General features: G+C 42.1%; 1 protein-coding gene across 7 annotated transcripts in view; it reads right to left on the reverse strand.

The window, feature by feature from the left end:
- Nucleotides 1-18,129, reverse strand: part of MYO1C (myosin IC) — a 133,293-nt gene that overhangs the window by 45,262 nt on the left and 69,902 nt on the right. For all 7 annotated transcript variants that reach the window (XM_075120670.1, XM_048824263.2, XM_048824260.2 and 4 more), the window contains 10 exons: nucleotides 14,662-14,860; nucleotides 13,765-13,845; nucleotides 11,494-11,673; nucleotides 10,486-10,584; nucleotides 10,131-10,244; nucleotides 8,927-8,998; nucleotides 8,524-8,643; nucleotides 8,161-8,243; nucleotides 7,285-7,390; nucleotides 5,562-5,642 (listed from right to left, as the gene is read on the reverse strand). In XM_075120670.1, coding sequence (XP_074976771.1) covers nucleotides 5,562-5,642; nucleotides 7,285-7,390; nucleotides 8,161-8,243; nucleotides 8,524-8,643; nucleotides 8,927-8,998; nucleotides 10,131-10,244; nucleotides 10,486-10,584; nucleotides 11,494-11,673; nucleotides 13,765-13,845; nucleotides 14,662-14,860 — 1,135 coding nt within the window. The remainder of the gene's footprint in view (nucleotides 1-5,561; nucleotides 5,643-7,284; nucleotides 7,391-8,160; nucleotides 8,244-8,523; nucleotides 8,644-8,926; nucleotides 8,999-10,130; nucleotides 10,245-10,485; nucleotides 10,585-11,493; nucleotides 11,674-13,764; nucleotides 13,846-14,661; nucleotides 14,861-18,129) is intronic.

Genomic DNA, 18,129 nt, shown 5'->3' on the forward strand with positions numbered 1-18,129 from the left:
TCTAAAAAAGAAAGGAATTTAGACTGGTTTAGGAGGTCTCAAAGAAAGAAACTGATCAGGTTTGCCCTTCAGTTTTCTGTGCCAGTTAAGCAAGAATATATAACATTATTATTTAGAGCTAGTATTACAGCAGTGCCCGTAACTGTAATAAGTGCCCCATTTTGCTTGTAAAAATACACAAAAAGACATTTCCTGCTTCAATTGCTGACAACCTAAGAATACAAGTGACCTCCAAAGGGAGAAGAGGAAAACAGTTAAATATATACAGTTTCTATACACATTTACATGTTTTTGTTTTTTATAAATAGATAAAGCAAGATCTACTTATCCTCAACTGCCACCTAACCTACCTATCACTAGTTGGCTGGTTGCTTTGCATTCAGAACAGCAATACAGGAGGGGGTTTAGCATCCAACAACAGCCTGCAAAATGCTCCTACTGAGCCCTGCTTAACTGGCATGAGTACATTATTTATAGTGTTTAGAGAATATATCTGCAGCAAAGCCCTGGTAGTTGCTTCACAAGTTTGCAGTACAGGATGATGCCACTGAACTAGTAGAGGACACTAAGGCAACTCAGAAGTTCTCTAGAATTGAAAATACCAGTACAAGGATGCTACCTGAAGCAAGCTTGCTGTTTTGTTTCCTTCCTTTTTGGGGGATGGAAAAATGCAGACCCAGTGAAGACACATTGTCCCTGGGGGTCTTCTTTAAAAAAAAAAAAAAAGAGGGTCTTAATTTTAGAATTAAGAAGTTCACTGCCTTCAAAGTAAAGGTCCTTGGTTGTTATTTGTTCCTCCCTGGGGATTTCCTAGGACTGGAGCCAGGGAGACCACCTCATTGTCACCAATATAGCCACAGTACACAACGTGGTGTCAGACATATCCAGTGCAGCCTATAGGGAAGTGTGGGCTATCCAATGCCCCTCAGTCATAATGGCTCTCAGCTCCTCTCAATGGTCCTGTGGTAGCTTGTCCAGAAATGGAGACAGCTTATCCCAGCTCCAATGGAGAGGAGAGCCTGATAATTAGCCACACACACATCTGGTGGCTGACTAATGAATAAACCTTGCACGAGATAAGGTCTAGTTTCTTTGGGTCCGGCTCTAGGAGGTATTTGTTATTTTTGACCTTTCCTTGACAGCAGCCACTACAAGCAAATGTAGTACTGGGAGGGAATAAAAGTATTCAAATCCCTTGGAAGGAACATGGTACCTTCCTTCTGCTCGCTTGGATGTCACTAGCGTCAAGGCTGGTGTATGCCATAGGTCCTATGTCAGCTCCAGTGGTCTTTCATTAATTGGCATGGGGAGCCTGTTTGGCAAGGAAGGGTGCGAAATATCCAGGATCTCGTGGGAATTTGGCTGCATTACTTCTAGTGGTATATCCACTATCTCTGCCATGTGTTTAATGAGCTCTTGGAATAATTTAAGATCATCCACTAAGGAAGACATAGAGAGGCTTACTGCCTCATCGGGGGAGGATGAGATCACAGCAGGAACAAGTTGTTCTTCCCCTTGTGGGGTTGTTGTTCCTCATAATTTTCCTCCTCCTCCTTTCTTTCCAGGACCTGGGGCTTCACTAGTTGGCCTGACTAGGATGGTCCATATTGTGTCTTTGAAGAGGGGAGGTCTAACCCTGGAAGGGGCAGATGATGCAGGCTTACACGAATACGGCTGTACACCCAAGTGTGTCCAGTAGAGACAGTGTTGGTAGGGATATAAGTACTGAGGTGGGAGACACACAGGAGGGTACCAAGATAAATGTTTCTTATGAGTCCAGGTATTCTCCTACTTTCCTTTGTAGAATCCTCCCTCGCGTGCCTTCCTGGTTCCCAATATGGTACCCCAGGGGGGAAGGCGAGTGTGTGGGAGATGTGTCTAGATGGGGATGAGGAGAAAGCGAGTGACCATTCTATCCAGAGTGTCCTGCATATAAAGGGAGAAGTTGGTACTGGAGATACCTCCCTGACTTGCTGTACCAACAGTGCAGTAGTTGGTGGCTTAGATATCACCATCCTCAGCCTCTCTAGGAGAGGCAGCTGTAGTGTCAGGCCCAAAAGTCTCTCTGTACTCTGTATGCTTTGGGTACCAAGACAGCAAGTATTGCTGGGTACTGAAGAACACGGTTCTGAGGTGAGCAGTTCCCAAGGCTCTGGGTATTGAGAGAAAAAACAGTCTGCAGATATGGTGGGTGCAACTGGGGCTCTCTTAGTAGTCTGTACTGGGGCATTTCACAGGACCTTTTCAGACTTTTGGCCCTTAGGAGGTTGAGCCTGAGATGAGTCAGAAGTCTGATGATGCTTGTATCTTGACTTGCCAGGCATCTGAGAAGGGGACCTTGGCGCATCCTTTCTCCCATCATTCCTTCCTGTCAGAAGACTGATGCCAGAATGGAGATGGATGACTGGGGTCTCTTAATAGATGTGACCCAAGAGCTCAGGGTGGAATCTTAGCTCACAAGGCCACTAATGGAGAGGAACTGATCAGAGGACCATAGACTGGTTTTGACCTACGTCTCAGTGTCTGAGAAAGCGTGTTTTGAACTCTTGAGGAGGAACTACTTCTGGTGGGCTTCTCTAGCATGCCGATTGTGCTTAGAGAAAAACCAACATATGGAATATTGCTTGGGGGTATGTCCCTCTCCTAGGCTGAGCAGGAACTGGGAATACCAGTTGTTATGCAGCATTGAAACTTAATGAGAGGCAGGTTTTGAACCCTGATGATTTAGCTTCTGCCATATTGCTAGCATCTTTGTGGGGGGGAGGGGGAGAGGGGTGGTATAGGTCTACCTACACTGAAACTTATCTAAGAAAAATTATATATAAAGTATTAGCCAACAGGCAATAACTATATGAACTAGCTAACCACTAAAGTTGCTAACTAATACCAGCACAGTGAATAGGGAAGTGGACACTGCAGAGATTCTGTCTCATTGCCACAAGCGGTAAAAAGGAACTGAGGAATAGTTGTGCCTGCTCTGCCCTTTATGCCTTTGGACCGGGAGGGAGGACAGTCCAGGACATCTAGAGTGCAGGTACTGCCCAAGTGGATACTGCTGACCAAAAGAATCCAATCTTGCATTCATGGGACACACGTGCAGCAAGAATGGAACCCATGAGGACAATCACGCGAACCTGTAGCAGGAGCTGAGCAATGTTGTAGCCTGCGTTTCCTTGGCTCCCCTCTCCCATCCCAGTCACTTCAGTGGGAGAATTCCTCTCCCATCTTCACAGAAGGAACAGCAGCTAGGTTTCGGGAGGGGAGCCAGGCAAATCCATTTTGCCACTTAGTTAAGCTGCCACAGTGGCTGCTCTCTCTCACTGCTACTGGGAGCAGGAGATCAAAGATCAGGTGGCTACTTTGGTGGTCACTCACTCTGCTTCTTCTGAACAGCATTCACACACCACTATGGCTGTATTATTTTTACAACCTGAGAGTTGGAATAGCAAAATTAAAAATAGGGCTGTCAAGCAATTAAAAAAATTAATCATGATAAAAAAAAATTGCGATTAATCACGCTGTTAAACAACAATAGAATACCATTTATTTAAATATTTTTGGATGTTCTCTACATTTTCAAATAAATTGATTTCAATTACAACACAGAATACAAAGTGTACGGTGCTCACTTTATATTTATTTTTATTACAAATATTTGCAATGTAAAAAAGAAACCAAAGAAATAGTATTTTTCAATTCACCTAAGTACTGTAGTGCAATCTCTTTATCATTAAAGTTGAACTTACAAATGTAGAATTCTGTACAAAAAAAGTGTACTCAAAACCAAAACAATGTAAAATTTTACAGCCTGAAGTCCTCTCAGTCCTACTTCTTGTTCAGCCAGTTGCTCAGACAAACAAGTTTATTTACATTTGCAGGAGATAATGCTACCTGCTTCCTGTTTACAATGTCAACTGAAAGTGAGAACAGGCATTCGCCTGGCACTGTTGTAGCCGGGGTCGCTAGATATTTCTGTGCCAGATGCGCTAAAGTTTCATATGTCTCTTCATGCTTCAACCACCATTCCAGAGGACATGCATCCATGCTAATGACTGGTTCTGCTCGATAACAATCCAAAGCAGTATGGACCGACGCATGTTCATTTTCATCATCTGAGTCAGACGCCACCAGCAGAAGGTTGATTTTCTTTTTTGGTGGTTCGGATTCTGTAGTTTCTACATCAGAATATTGTTCTTTTAAGACTTCTGAGAGCATGCTCCACACCACGTCCCTCTTAGATTTTGGACCGCACTTCAGATTCTTACACCTTGGGTCAAGTGCTGTCGCTATTTTTAGAAATCTCACATCACTACAATTCTCCCCCAAGGAGTTCAGTCACAAACTTAATTAATGCATAATTTTTTTAACGAGCATCATCAGCATGTCCTCTGGAATGGTGGCCAAAGCATGAAGGGGCATATGAATGTTTAGCATATCTGGCACGTAAATAACTTGCAACGCTCACTACAAAAGTGCCATGCAAAATGCCTGTTCTCACTTTCAGGTGACATTGTAAATAAGAAGCAGGCAGCAGTATCTTCCGTAAATGTAAACAAACTTGTTTGTCTTAGCAATTGGCTGAACAAGAAGTAGAACTGAGTGGACTTGTAGACTCTAAAGTTTTACATTGTTTTGTTTTTGAGTGGAGTTATACAAAAAAAATCTACATTTGTAAGTTACATTCATGATAAAGAGGTTGCACTATAGTACTTGTATGAGGTGAATTGAAAAATAGTATTTATTTTATCTTTTTACAGTGCAAAGATTTGTAATAAAAATAATAATATAAAGTGAGCATTTTACACTTTCTATTCTGTGTTGCACTAGAAATCAATATATTTGAAAATGCAGAAAAACATCCAAAAATATTTAATAAATTTCAATTGGTATTCCATTATTTAACAGTGTGATTAATTACAATTAATTTTGTTAATCATGATTAATTTTTTTTTAGTTAATCACATGAGGTAGCTGCAATTAATCAATAGCCCTAATTAAAATCTTTTGCAAAAAAAAGTTCTCTTGACTATAGGCGCTCTGCTCAGAATCCCCCTTCCCCGCAACACAGGACATTCTTAGTCAGCCAGTTTAAAGGGCCCAGGGGGGAAACTTTGGTGTATTCAGGCATTTGTTTTCTGTTTTTCTTGGGAGGTTCTTGTTTCTTCTATACTCTCAGATGTGGTTAATGGGAAATTTATTTGTGCATATGCATTGTATGGCATTATAGATATACCCCAATAAAAATATAAGTTAAAACAGTTTTGCTTAAAAAGAAGCTTCTATCTTATTCAGTGTAAAGCTCTTAATGAACAGTATTGTGTGGTTAGAAATGCCAGCAAATGCAAAAACATGCATGGAAGACGGTTAGCCTCTGGGTCTACCACACATGGTTCATACCCAACACTAGGCTCTACTCACTTCTCTACCTCCCTCTGCAATCTTCACACTCCCACAAACAACCTGTACACCAGCCTCCACTTCCTTTTCACCTATGACTAGTCACTTCCCATTATGCTCCTAAATATCTTCAATTAAAAATAAATACAGGTTTGTCAACTCACCAAAATAGAAATTATGCCTTTGAATTTCTCTTCCACCAGATCACAAATGATTTTGTTATTGAAATACTGGACAGGTTCCCACTGCCATTCACAAAGAGACACACACAATTAAAGACAGGTTAAAGATCTTGATTCTGCACTGGAAGGAAATAGTCTCAGTGATCAGTGTATTTCAGAGGATAGAAAATATTTAAAACAGTCTTCCTGAGGCCCACATGTCAAGTATGAAAGATACCGGTACATTTCTTTCTTAAATATACATTTATTTTTCTGATCTGTTTTTTTTGTTTGTTTGTTTGTTTTGCCAGAGAGAGGGTGAACATCTTTGTCCCATCACAGTCAAAAGGAAAGGGGAAACCTATGCAACCAAGCTCTCTATTCTGAAATATGGCTGTAGCGGACAGCCTCCCTCTCTAGAATAAGTCTGACTCAAATACACTAGGCAGTTGCAACTAGAAATATAAAACCTTATATTATGGAACTCAACTAATATAGACCTGGGGTTCTTGTTCCTGCTATGCATATGCCACACAAAAAGACTGACTATTCCTGAAACCAAACCCCCTCAAATGAAATATTTATCTTTGTTCCAGGTCATCACTGAGTCCTGTTGTCACAGTTTCTCATCTTTCATTCAGATTTGTGAGAGGTAGTCTCCCTAACAAATAGCAGCCGATCTCTGTGGTTGCTGCTCTGAAAAAGGTCTCCAAATTCTGAACGCAGGATTCAAGAGAAAGAACCTCTTCAGAAACTGGGAACCAGGCTACTCACAAAATATATTTAGTTGGTGATAGTAACAAACAGGTCAGGGAGGAGCAGAGAAATTTCTAAAGGGCTGTCTTACAGCATCCTTATTCTCCTATCTATCTGGGTTCTTCTGTAGAACCCATCAGTGTAGCATCTGAGTGCTTTGTAGCCAGTACCAGGTACCTGCACACAATCTCCAGACAGTAAGTAAGCAGAGAATCCACCACAGACGCTTCTGCTATTTCTTAATTATATAACTGCATGGATCCCAACAGTAGCTCACAAAAGATCAAACGCAACTCAATCACCATTCTGCCCTTCCTACAAGCCTTGCTTGGAAGGCTGAAAGGCAGGAGTTTGGGTTTTGCTGAAGCAAGGCTTCAGCAAGAAGAAAACAGAACAATTTTCCATAAATAAATTGATAGGATCTACATTTTCTGGCAGCAAAATGTCAAAGGGCCACAATGTCATGTGGCATTCTTGACAGGACAAGAATTCATGGATTAATTCTGATGTTTGATCGCCTCCAAGTTACAAATGCAATAGCTGTGAGCAAAACTGCAGGACTTTCAGTGCCAAACACACAGCTTCTAACCCAGCAAGCTACAAGATAACTTTCCTTAGCTGAGAGCAGAATTAAGATTTTTATGCGTTGTATAGACAAAGGACTACAGAACAAGATAATCACTAATGCTGGAACAGGTCTAGTTCTAATCTGAATGGGTTTTGCTTGAATAAATACTATCACCTGTGAGCAGGTGATTGCATGTGCAAAAACAGAGCCCAGTTTGAAGCCCCTTTTGTGTGAAGCAGTTCTTGTGGATCACACACAGACAAATAAGGCGAAAATAAATATTTATTTCCAAATTCTTGCTTTACATACTGTAAATTATTATCAGCTCCCTTTAATTAGCAGGCCTCTCCCAATAGGACATGCTACAGAGGAAACAATACAAAATGAGGTCTTGGCTCTTACCGCTATGCCTTCTGACTCATACTCCTCTTGTTCTGATTTTAGTGTGAGTTCTATGAAGAGCTGCTGCAGTTTTTCATTACAATAATTGATACAAAACTGCTCAAAGCTGTAAACAATCAGAAAGAATTAGTCACTCCCACACTGTATTTCAATAAAACAAAGTCTGCACCATTTTGGTCAGGCACCATGCATAATCTGGGTACAAATCAAGAGAGAGATAAGCAAGAGATCTAGAGACTCATATGAGCTCTAAAGAGATGAACCAATGAATAGTCAGATTCGCCCCAGAAGAGAGAAAGAGCCATCAGAGGTAAGCAAGGAGGAACATGGGTTCAGCAGACATAAATAAAGGCCTATCTACACTAAAAATCCAACAATGGATATCTGCCATAGTTAGGTTCCAGGCTCCAATAAAATTCCATAAAATAATTCTATATTGTGTTCTCTCATTCACACTACAACAAAAATGTGTTAGGAGGAGGAAACCCATACCACACAACTACATGCTGGTGTGATTACAGCTGTCATGTAGACAGGCTCCAAGATGGGCAAAAATCAGTTTCACATCCTTGAAAAATTAAGATGATAAACAGTAGTGAATGCTGAGTTCTAGCAGGGTCCCAACTAGGCACAGCGGTCCCTATCTAGAGATGTTAAAAATAGGCCTCTCGCTCAGAAGGCGTTTGCCTACTGCTATCAGGTATTTTGTTGATTTCCTGAAGCTGAGACCTAATCTCATGTTACATAAACCTCTCCTATTAAAAAAGTGCCAGGCTTTTTTAATGTTTTAATGTTGAGGGAAGGAAATGAAACAACAGGATTAAATCACAGGAAACAAGGTTATTCAAAGTTCAAAGACGTTGAGGTGAAACAAACCTATTGTGCTGGAAAACCTCAAATCCATAAATGTCAAGCAGCCCTAGAACTGTTGCGCTCCTCCAGCCTGGGCACTCTGCCTCCTGTAACAAAGACACAAAATACTCTGTCACATTTGGTGTAGCTTTAATCATTAGGCTCAAAAGCAGTTGCCAACCTCCACTGCTATCTTCCCATATAATTCTAGTGTCTGGTCCTCACTCCTCTCAGTGAGAGAGGAATGCAGTCAGAAAATCATTGTTCAGTATTGAGCTGAACCTCTTCCCTGCTTCCTAGTTCAACCATTTGAACTCACACTTCCCACCCACTTAGTAGCACAGTCTATAGTATGATCACGGGAGTGCAAGTGAGAGAGAAATTTACCTTGTAGGCAAGAGACTTATTAATCTTATTCACTAGCCAGGAGAAGGTGCGCCCATATACTGCCTTGGCTAGAGCATCTCGTGCATAGGCTGCCTGCTCCAAATTCAGAGGACTGACCAACTGCATGTGGAAGAAGAGACAAGACAAATTCGAACAGTCAGCCCACTGAGCAATGCAGTCTTCGTAACACAATACTAATAACTAGCTGTGCACACATCACAATCTCCCAGCAGTACTGGTTACTAGTCACAAGTAGGTTACATGAGACCAAGAAACGCAGAGATAGTTTCCTCTCAGAGAAATCTGTAACCGGAAGGTGAACTGTTTAACCTGATAACAAAGCAGCCTATATTAACTAGCTTCAGTTCTGGATGTCTCCCAATTTACCAGTTCATGTTCTCACCTCTTCCCCTTTTGCTATGATCGTCTTGTGGATCAATGCTTCCCGGAGCACAGAGCCCTCAACCCCCAGGAGCTGCAAACCACCAAAAGGAAAACTCAATTAGAGAAAGTATTATTAATTTCACATCTGTTTTAGAGACATCAGAAACTTTAGCCCCACAGCTAATGCAGTCCCGCTCTTCACTGATTAACACATCCTGTCCACTGCTGAGATACACAGTGATTCATTCCTCATTCTAGTAGGCACATGCACTCAACAGAAAGATAGGTGACTGGACATTACTGGTTTACCAGGACCATTCCAGCAGAATGCACAGAAAAAATCTGTTACCCACGTTTCATAACTGTTCTTTGATATGTGTTGCTCTTATCCATTCTATTCTAGGTGCGTGCGCACTCATGTGCACAGTCGTCAGAAACTTTTGCCTTAGCAGCATCCACAGGGTCAGCTGTGACGCCCTCTGAAGTGCTACGTTCATGCATCAGTATGTAAGGCACCGTCGGCCCTATGCCCTCTCAGTTCCTTGAACCACCTTGCCTTGCAATTGGGACTGAAAAGCTTGGCACGCCAGGCAAACCGCCCTGAGCTCCTTGGCATTTATGTGAAGGGAGCAGTCAATCCCTAACGAGCGGCCTTGAGTACTGAGATTCCCTAGGTGGGCTCCCCATCCGAGGTCCAAAGTGTTGGTCATCAGAGTCAGCGACGGGGACAAGCCCACAAAGGGAACTCCCTGCAAGACCGACACAGGGTCCAGTCATGACATCAGAGATGCCCAAACGTGGTTTGGCACTTTGACTACCAAGTCTAGATCGTGTCTGTTGGGGATGTACACTGATGCCAACCATGCCTGCAACAGCCGGAGATGGAGCCGGGCACATCGAACCACATAGCTGCAGGCCACCATATGACCTAACAACTGTAGACAGGTATGGGCAGTAGTAAGGGATGATCCCTTACATGGGATATTATCGCCGACATGGCTTGGAAGCGGGACTCTGGGAGGAATGCTCTTGCCCTCATGGAGTGCAGGAATTGGGTAAAATTTTAAACCTGTTAACCTCTGACCTTAATTATTTCATACAGAAAAGTGACCCTTTAATAGTGTCAAGATCTAATAACTACTAAATCTTACCCTGGAGTAATACAAAAGCAACAGAACCAATTACACTGGTATATGGGAATGTCTCCAAGGGTTTATACTCACCCTAGCCAGATATTTAATCTGGTTCTCTGTGGTCACCTGAGCATTGCCCTGTTCATCGGCAGCAAACTGCACATTCCCCAGGTGCAACACACTAGCGACAATGCTCAGTAAATCCTAGTACAAGAGAAAGAAGAAATAATGGTCAAGAAGATGGGAATAAATATGGATCAAATCTTAGGTGGGATGGGGGGGAGAAAGGGGAGTTTCTTTATATGTCCATCAGTAGGAGACATTTTTACATTTAGCTTTCTGCAGGGCACTCATTCAAAGGCTGCCTCCTGGCAGAAAGAACTAACTGAAGCAGGACAGACCTCTAAGGGGAGAAAACTCAGATGTACTTCAAGCCATTTCCTACCTCTACCTCATTGTCGTTGAAGTTAATGACGGACAGGGCCCTTCGCACAACCTTCCAGTCATTTTTATCACTGATGGAACTGACCCTGGCACACTGACCCTAAAAAACACAGATTCTGAGATTTAGTAATCCTTGCAGCCTGACGCATTGTACATACAGCCCACATAGTTCTATCTTGTGTTAATTGTTACAGAAGGGGCCATCTCACCAATATCTTTATAACTCTGTGAAGTCATAGAATCATAGAATATCAGAGTTGGAAGGGACCTCTGGAGGTCATTTAGTCCAACCCCCTGCCCAGAGCAGGACCCATCCCCAACTAAATCATCCCAGCCAGGGCTTTGTCAAGCCTGACCTTAAAAACTTCTAAGGAAGGAGATTCCACCACCTCCCTAGGCAACGCATTCCAGTGTTTCACCACCCTCCTAGTGAAAAAGTTTTTCCTAATATCCAATCTAAACCTCCCCCACTGCAACTTGAGACCATTTCTCCTCGTTCTGTCATCTGCTATCACTGAGAATAGTCTAGATCCATCCTCTTTGGATCCACCTTTCAGGTAGTTAAAAGCAGCTATCAAATCCCCCCTCATTCTTCTCTTCTGTAGACTAAACAATTCCAGTTCCCTCAGCCTCTCCTCATAAGTCATGTGTTCCAGACCCCTAATCATTTTTGTTGCCCTTCGCTGGACTCTCTCCAATTTTTCCACATCCTTCTTGTAGTGTGGGGCCCAAACCTGGACACAGTACTCCAGATGAGGCCTCACCAATGTCGAAAGTAAGGGAAAGATACTGAGAAGTAATAAACTAAGAATCACATCTATCCTATAATACAGGATAGTTGGTAATGATCATCATTATTAAACTTTCACCCAGAAAGTTACTCTCTCCTTACAGATCAACACTCTGATCTCTCCTTCAACACCAACAAAGTCTATCACGTAAGGATAGTTTTTCCCTTTACTGAACATGCAAACCAGGAAATTAGCAAACTGCAGGACCCTGGTCACACCTTCACTAGATAATGGTACTGTTGGGGGTTCTTCTCAAGGCCCAGACGCCGCAGTAGGTCATCTTCCCCTCCCTCTAACAGCTGGTAGAAGATGTGAAAGTTCCTCTCTCCATGATTCTGATGGACAACCCGAGATTTCTCCAGTAGGTAGTTCAGGATATGACCCCCCACAGGTGCACCCTAAACCAAAGAAGATAAATTGAAACATCCTGCTTCTTTGATGGCAGAATATCAAAGACTAAGAGTTTGGAATAATGGGTCACAAAAAGTAGAAGTAATCTTTGTCATGTAATAGCATAAACTAACAAATACTCAGTGTGGGTTTGAGCTCTTGGACTTCCACAGAGTAGATCGAACACAAAGTATTAGAGAATAAAACTCAAAATATAAAACCATTACACAGATCAATATTACAGCTCACCTTGAATGTGTTCACTGCTGGTCACTCCATCACAAAAATCTTATATATGTCTCTTGACATGGATTCCATCCATGCCTCTAATAATTTTGTTGCTCTTCTCTTGTCCTTTTTCATTTCTGCTATATTAGAAACAAGGATGGAGTCCAGGGTCGAGAGATATTTAAAAGATTAGGATGATTTCTGTCTATCTAGGTTTTTACACTATGTTAATTCTCATGGCATTGTGGTATTTACTTTAGAAAGGAAACAAACAAAATACACAAGATAAAGCTATATACAATAATTCTATACAGAAAACTAAGGTTGCCTCTGCAATCTTAATTCTGTCCCTTTGTGCATATTCATAGTCTTTAATTTCTTTTTCCCACATTCTCCCCCCCTCCCCAAGGCCCCATTATCCTCCATATTTTTATATATATATCTATATATATATAAATGGAGGTGATTTAGTTAATGCTGTGTTCTAATATGGGCTAAAATGGAGCAGAGATTCTTATTTTTCTCTAAAAGTAGGTGCCCAACTGATGTCAGATTTTTCACTGGATTAATTTTTATGCCATTTGAACTTTGTGTAGTTTTGATTTGGTTTCTCTTATTGTGGTAGGAAAACTTTGAATTTGGGCCCTGGCTGAAATCTTGCCTGGGCAGTCCTACTTTTCACTATTGACATATTTCCTACAAAACACTGACTAGCTATTCATAGTTTGGTAGAGAGGTGGCCCTGAAGAGAAAGGGTGTAATGGGAAGGTTTTCTAAAATGTTTAGTTTAGGGTAATTTTTAGCTATTATTTGCATTATAACTGAAAGTTTGTGAGCTGTGCCTACAAGTAGGATTAGTTGTTGATGGGAGCTGGACACGCACAAAACCGATAGATAGCACACCAAACCTTCCACATAATGAGCTACACTTTTCTCTCAGAGTTTACCCTACAACAGAGAACGGTTCACGCTCAGCTGCTGGCGGATAAAATATTCTCCTGCCACACTTCTACCTTGTCTCTCTAATATCCCGGGATCACCACAACTACAACACTGCAAACACACTTCTACCTCCACAGATCTTCCTCTCTCTCCTCTCCGCCAATAATACCCACCCCCAATTAAACTTTAAAAAACTCCATGGCATTAATACATACACAAAAATTCGCTAGAAGCAATGAGGGTTGCTGCACACACCACATACTTGAAACAAACCCACAAAGGCAAGGGAAGGAGAAGTTCAACTACCTAACAGTAAATACCTTACCACTGCCACTACAACCATACACTGCAACCTTAACTCTTCCCCCCTTAGGGATACGAGCCTCTCATCACCTCCTTTAATAACCATTGTGCACACAACCCTTTATTAAACTACCCTCCCCTCAGCACAACCAACTACTGCACTACACATCCACAATCACTAGGGTTGGGAAAGGTGTTTGTGAACCAGGATGAAAACGGCGCAGTGTTATGGTCGTCGTGAATCATCTGTGGTGCACAGTACTTGTGGTAATGGTAAGGTGAGTGCTTGTGGGCGGAAGAACAGAGTCTCTGTACCTTTTGGCTTGACTTTTCACTTTCTTAACTTTCGTGTTTGTGTCAGGCATGCTGTGCCTGTAGCAATTCTAGCTGCTTCACAATGAAGTGTGTGTATCTATCCATCTATCTATCTATATATATATATACACACACACACAATTATAAATCTGAACAACTCTTTGTACCCAAACTTTTCTGAAACAGTAGACTTCATTCACAAGAGGCAGGTAGGGTTTTTACTATACCTGAACTGTTGATGCAGATCTCAATATCTATGTGCTTGGGCATCCAAGCAAGACTACAATGAGGTATATAAAACAGATTTTCACCTTGTAATCAAACTGCACATCCATGTATTTCCCAAATCGGCTGGAGTTATCATTCCGAAGGGTTTTTGCATTTCCAAATGCCTGAATTAAAAAGATAACAGATAAAAAAAGTAAACAGTCTTCAAAAACAAGGAAACCATAAAATAGGGCATTTTAAAATATTTTTCACTAACCTGCCAGTGGCTTATGTACTGGCCTACAGACACAGGTTTGTCTACCCCTGAGTGACATATGTTTTGCCAGCATAAGTGGTAGTGTGCACAGCACTATGTCAGCGGGACAGCTTTTCCTGCCAACATGCTACTGCCGCTCTTTGGGGGTGGTTTAATTATGTTGACAGGAGCGCTCTCTCCCATTGGCATAGAGCGGCTACATGAGAGATCTTACAATGGGGTAGCTGTACCACTGTAAGCTCTCTAGAGTAGATATAGCCTAAGAAGAAAGTAAGCAGCTACCTGAGTTCTGATTGTTTGAGCTGTACGCATACTGCAAATATAAAGTTATTACCTTGCATGGGCCTGTTAAACCACTCCTCTCCTCCTTGCAAAGATTTATCCTAATCCCACTCCCTGTTAGGAAAATGCGTCACCCGAAGAAGTCTTGCATCTTCCCCCATCACCAGTATGACTTAATAGGAACTCATTAGCCTGCACACAATGGTCACAGACCTCCCAGCCTTGCCCAAGCTGGCCAAACTTCTCCCTCCCACAGGCCCACACCCACAACATTGTTTTGAACGGGTGGTGGAAACAGTAAAGGGAACTGTAAGGATTGTACAGAACTGGACACTAGAGGTCACTATAACACCAGAAAAATGCAGCACCAAATACATATCTGTTGTAAATCAAAGACTGAGTTGCCACAATGCCAAGTTTCATATCCTGGACTTCAAATTACCTCTAAGACCGGATTGGACTGTAGGAGGCGATCTTTCACTGTTTCAACTTGGTCACTGGCTGGACATGTCACTGCATAGTACTGAAGGATTTTCTTGGTGGCTTCAGTTTTTCCAGCTCCACTCTCCCCAGATATCAGGATACACTGATCCTTCCTCTCAATGCGCAGGGAACGGTATGAGTTGTCAGCAATAGCATAACTAAGGAACAATGACAATTGGAAATTAAGTCTGCTTTCACAAACATGAAAGGCAGAGAATCCTCAGTTAGGCTTTTAGAGTTTCCACACCGTCACAATCACAACCAGAAGAAATGCCAACTCCAGCCCCAATATTCTAACGGTGCAAAATCCTAGAAAAGATGGCCCTTCAAGAATAGTATTTATATTGAGAAATTCTGATCCAAAGCTTCTATAATTATTGTTCACACCAGTTTTCTGGAGTATTTCATACACCAAGTCTTGTTTAAAAAATCAAGCTGGATCTTAGAATTTCAAACACATTCCTTGCAAAGAAAGGAGCATTAGCGAACAACAATTTCTTCTTTTGCTACTTAAGATTTTGCTGTGTAAAATGTAATTTATTATAGTTTAACAAATTCCTCTCCCCTCTCTATCCAAATTCCACTTCTGGGGCATTTCCCAAATCAAAACAGTTGAATAAATGTAAACTGTATTTTAGTTTTAGAGTTTGCCTCTGGACTGCATATTCTTATGTAGGGGTTTTATAACCCCCTTAAGTGAAAAGGAAAGGTCAACCGTACTGCATACCTTATATTTTGTGATGTATACCATTTATTTAGGGATGACTGCTGTCCACATTATTAATCACAGTCCCCTCCCCTTGCATGGTGACTCATCCTTACTTTGGATGGGGAAATTCTAGCCAGGATGTCTCAGTGTTTTCCCATTAACTGTAATGGCCCATAATTTGTCTCTTCCTGGGTAGTACAATGGTAGGTGCTTGAAACTAGTCTTGTCTGGCTGGGGTGGCAGTCCGTCCCTGCCTGGCTGACCACTGCCCTACTGTGAGGTAGAGGTAAAGGTAAAGCTTTACAAACTCAGTTCTCAATATACATAAATACATAAATTAATAAACACAGATTGTATACCTATCTCATAATGATTATTAAGTTCAGAACATTACAAGCTTTCAAAGAAGACCTTACTCAAAATTTTTGTACACAACCAGCTGATTAAATTGTTTCCTCTTGGGAGCTCAGACCCCCTGTTCTCTCTTTGGGGTGCCTGGACCCTGATTATCACAGACATATGCCAGGTTTCAGAGTAGCAGCCGTGTTAGTCTGTATTCGGAAAAAGAAAAGGAGTACTTGTGGCACCTTAGAGACTAACCAATTTATTTGAGCATAAGCCAGCATTTCAAGTCCATTGAGATAAACCTTTTTTCTTTTCAATGACTAGGTACTACAAACTCCACAGATAATCTGACTCAAGTGTTCCCACTAGCTTTAGGGTATTTTGATATTTGGATAGCAAGGTAGAATTGTTTTCATTTTATAAAGCCCATTTTTAAAAAAAAGGCTCAGAAAAATGGTCTGAATTGCTGCTAACAGTAATCGATGAAACAGCACACAGTCCAGTGCTTAAAATGAGTCTGTTTCCCATAACATTTAAAAATATTCAAATTATTTTCTGTGCAGCAATAATACCCCTAAAGGAGCTAGTCTGGAAATACCGTCTCCTGTATCAGGATAGTATTGGCAGTCCTTGCACTTCGGATTTACTGAGCTGTACAGTTACAATTTCTCATTGACTGGTTGCAATGAGGGTGAGAACTTTTTTTTCTTGGACTGTTTGAAAGAGGAATACTTTGCAGGGCACATCTTCCCTGGTACAATGTATAACTGAATAGAAGCAGAACTGGGTAATGCTCCAATACTTAAAAGGATTTGTTTAGTGCTGATAGAATCCTCAGTGTTGTACACTGCAAACAGATAAACAGCCCTTGTCCCCAAAATTTTACATTCTAATTAATGTATTGTGACGCGTCAGGCCAGATGGCTACAGGAGAGTGATACAAGGCAGATATATTAGCCCCAGGTTAAGTAGGTCCCTTTTCCCTGGGTAAGGTAACAGGGAAGGTTCCAGAACAATCAGGAACTTTCTGAAAACAATTAAGGGAGACAGGCTGATTAGAACACCTGCAGCCAATCAAGAAGCTGCCAGCATCAATTAAGACAGGCAGGCTAATCAGAACACCTGGGTTTAAAAAAAGGAGCTCACTTCAGTTTGTGGTTTGCATGCGAGGAGCTGGGAGCAAGAAGCTGAGAGTGAAAAGGTGTACTACTAGAAGACTGAGAAGTACAAGCATAATCAGACATCAGGAGGAAGGTCCTGTGGTCAGAATAAAGAAGGTGTTGGGAGGAGGCCATGGGGAAGTAGCCCAGGGAGTTGTAGCTGTCACGCAGTTGTTACAGGAGCCACTGTAGACAGCTGCAATCCACAGGGCCCTGGGCTGAAACCCAGAGTAGAGGGCAGGCCCGGGTTCCCCCCATCCCTCCATCCCCCCAGCTCCCTACTTAATACTGGAGGAGCTGACCTGCACTGTGGGTTCCACCAGAGGGAAAGGTCTCTGGCCTGTTTCCCGATCCACTAGATGGATCAGCAGAGACTGCGGGGATTGTTCTTCTTCCTTTTCCCCATGCTGGCCAGTGATGAGGCTAACTGAGTGACCGGCACATTTGAGTCACGAAAGTGGACAAACTGAGGGCTGCCATGAACCTCTGAGGCGAGCAAATCCACCAATGAGCGCAGGACCCACCAAGGTAGAGGAGGAACTTTGTTATAGTACGTATAGACAGGATTCTGGATTTTCCCAAGCAATCATGTTTCTAGCATCACCTCATCATGTTTGTAACATATTCCCATCTCACTTGCACTGTTGAGTCACCTGCCAACAACAGGAAACAGCCCAAATAGTTCTCCCTGTCCCTTCAAAGGTCTTTGGAAGAAAGAGTCTTCAAGAGGTATCTCAGGATTGGGCCCTGGCTCAGCGAGCAATTTGGTCAGCTAGGCTCACTCAGCTGTGTCCTCTCTCTCTCTCTCAAGCTTCAAAAATCTTTTATTTTAAATAGGAAATTGGGAACGTTCACCAGGCCATGTAAATAAATACATTCTTTGTTCCAATGGGCTCATGGTATCTTAGCAACAAGGGAAATACCAGATTAATATTGGTCAAGCAGTGACGGAGGAGGTAGGAAAAAAAAACATCACACACACACACCCCCTTTCCCTCAGTTTAGTCATAAACTGAATAAGCTGCTTAGCAGCAAAGGAAACTTAGAACCAGATCATCTGCACACTGAATAACCCTGGAACAATGAGGTCTCTGGTCCTGCCTAGGCTGGATCAGCAGCTCAGATTCCTCTGAGTCTCAAATCACTTGGCCAGGAAGGAATTAACTCCCTTTCCAAACAACACTCTCAAAGGCAACTCACTCTCTCTTTGACA

The sequence above is a fragment of the Caretta caretta genome, chromosome 17, assembly GCF_965140235.1.
Source record: "Caretta caretta isolate rCarCar2 chromosome 17, rCarCar1.hap1, whole genome shotgun sequence".
In the NCBI taxonomy this organism is placed as follows: domain Eukaryota; kingdom Metazoa; phylum Chordata; order Testudines; family Cheloniidae; genus Caretta; species Caretta caretta.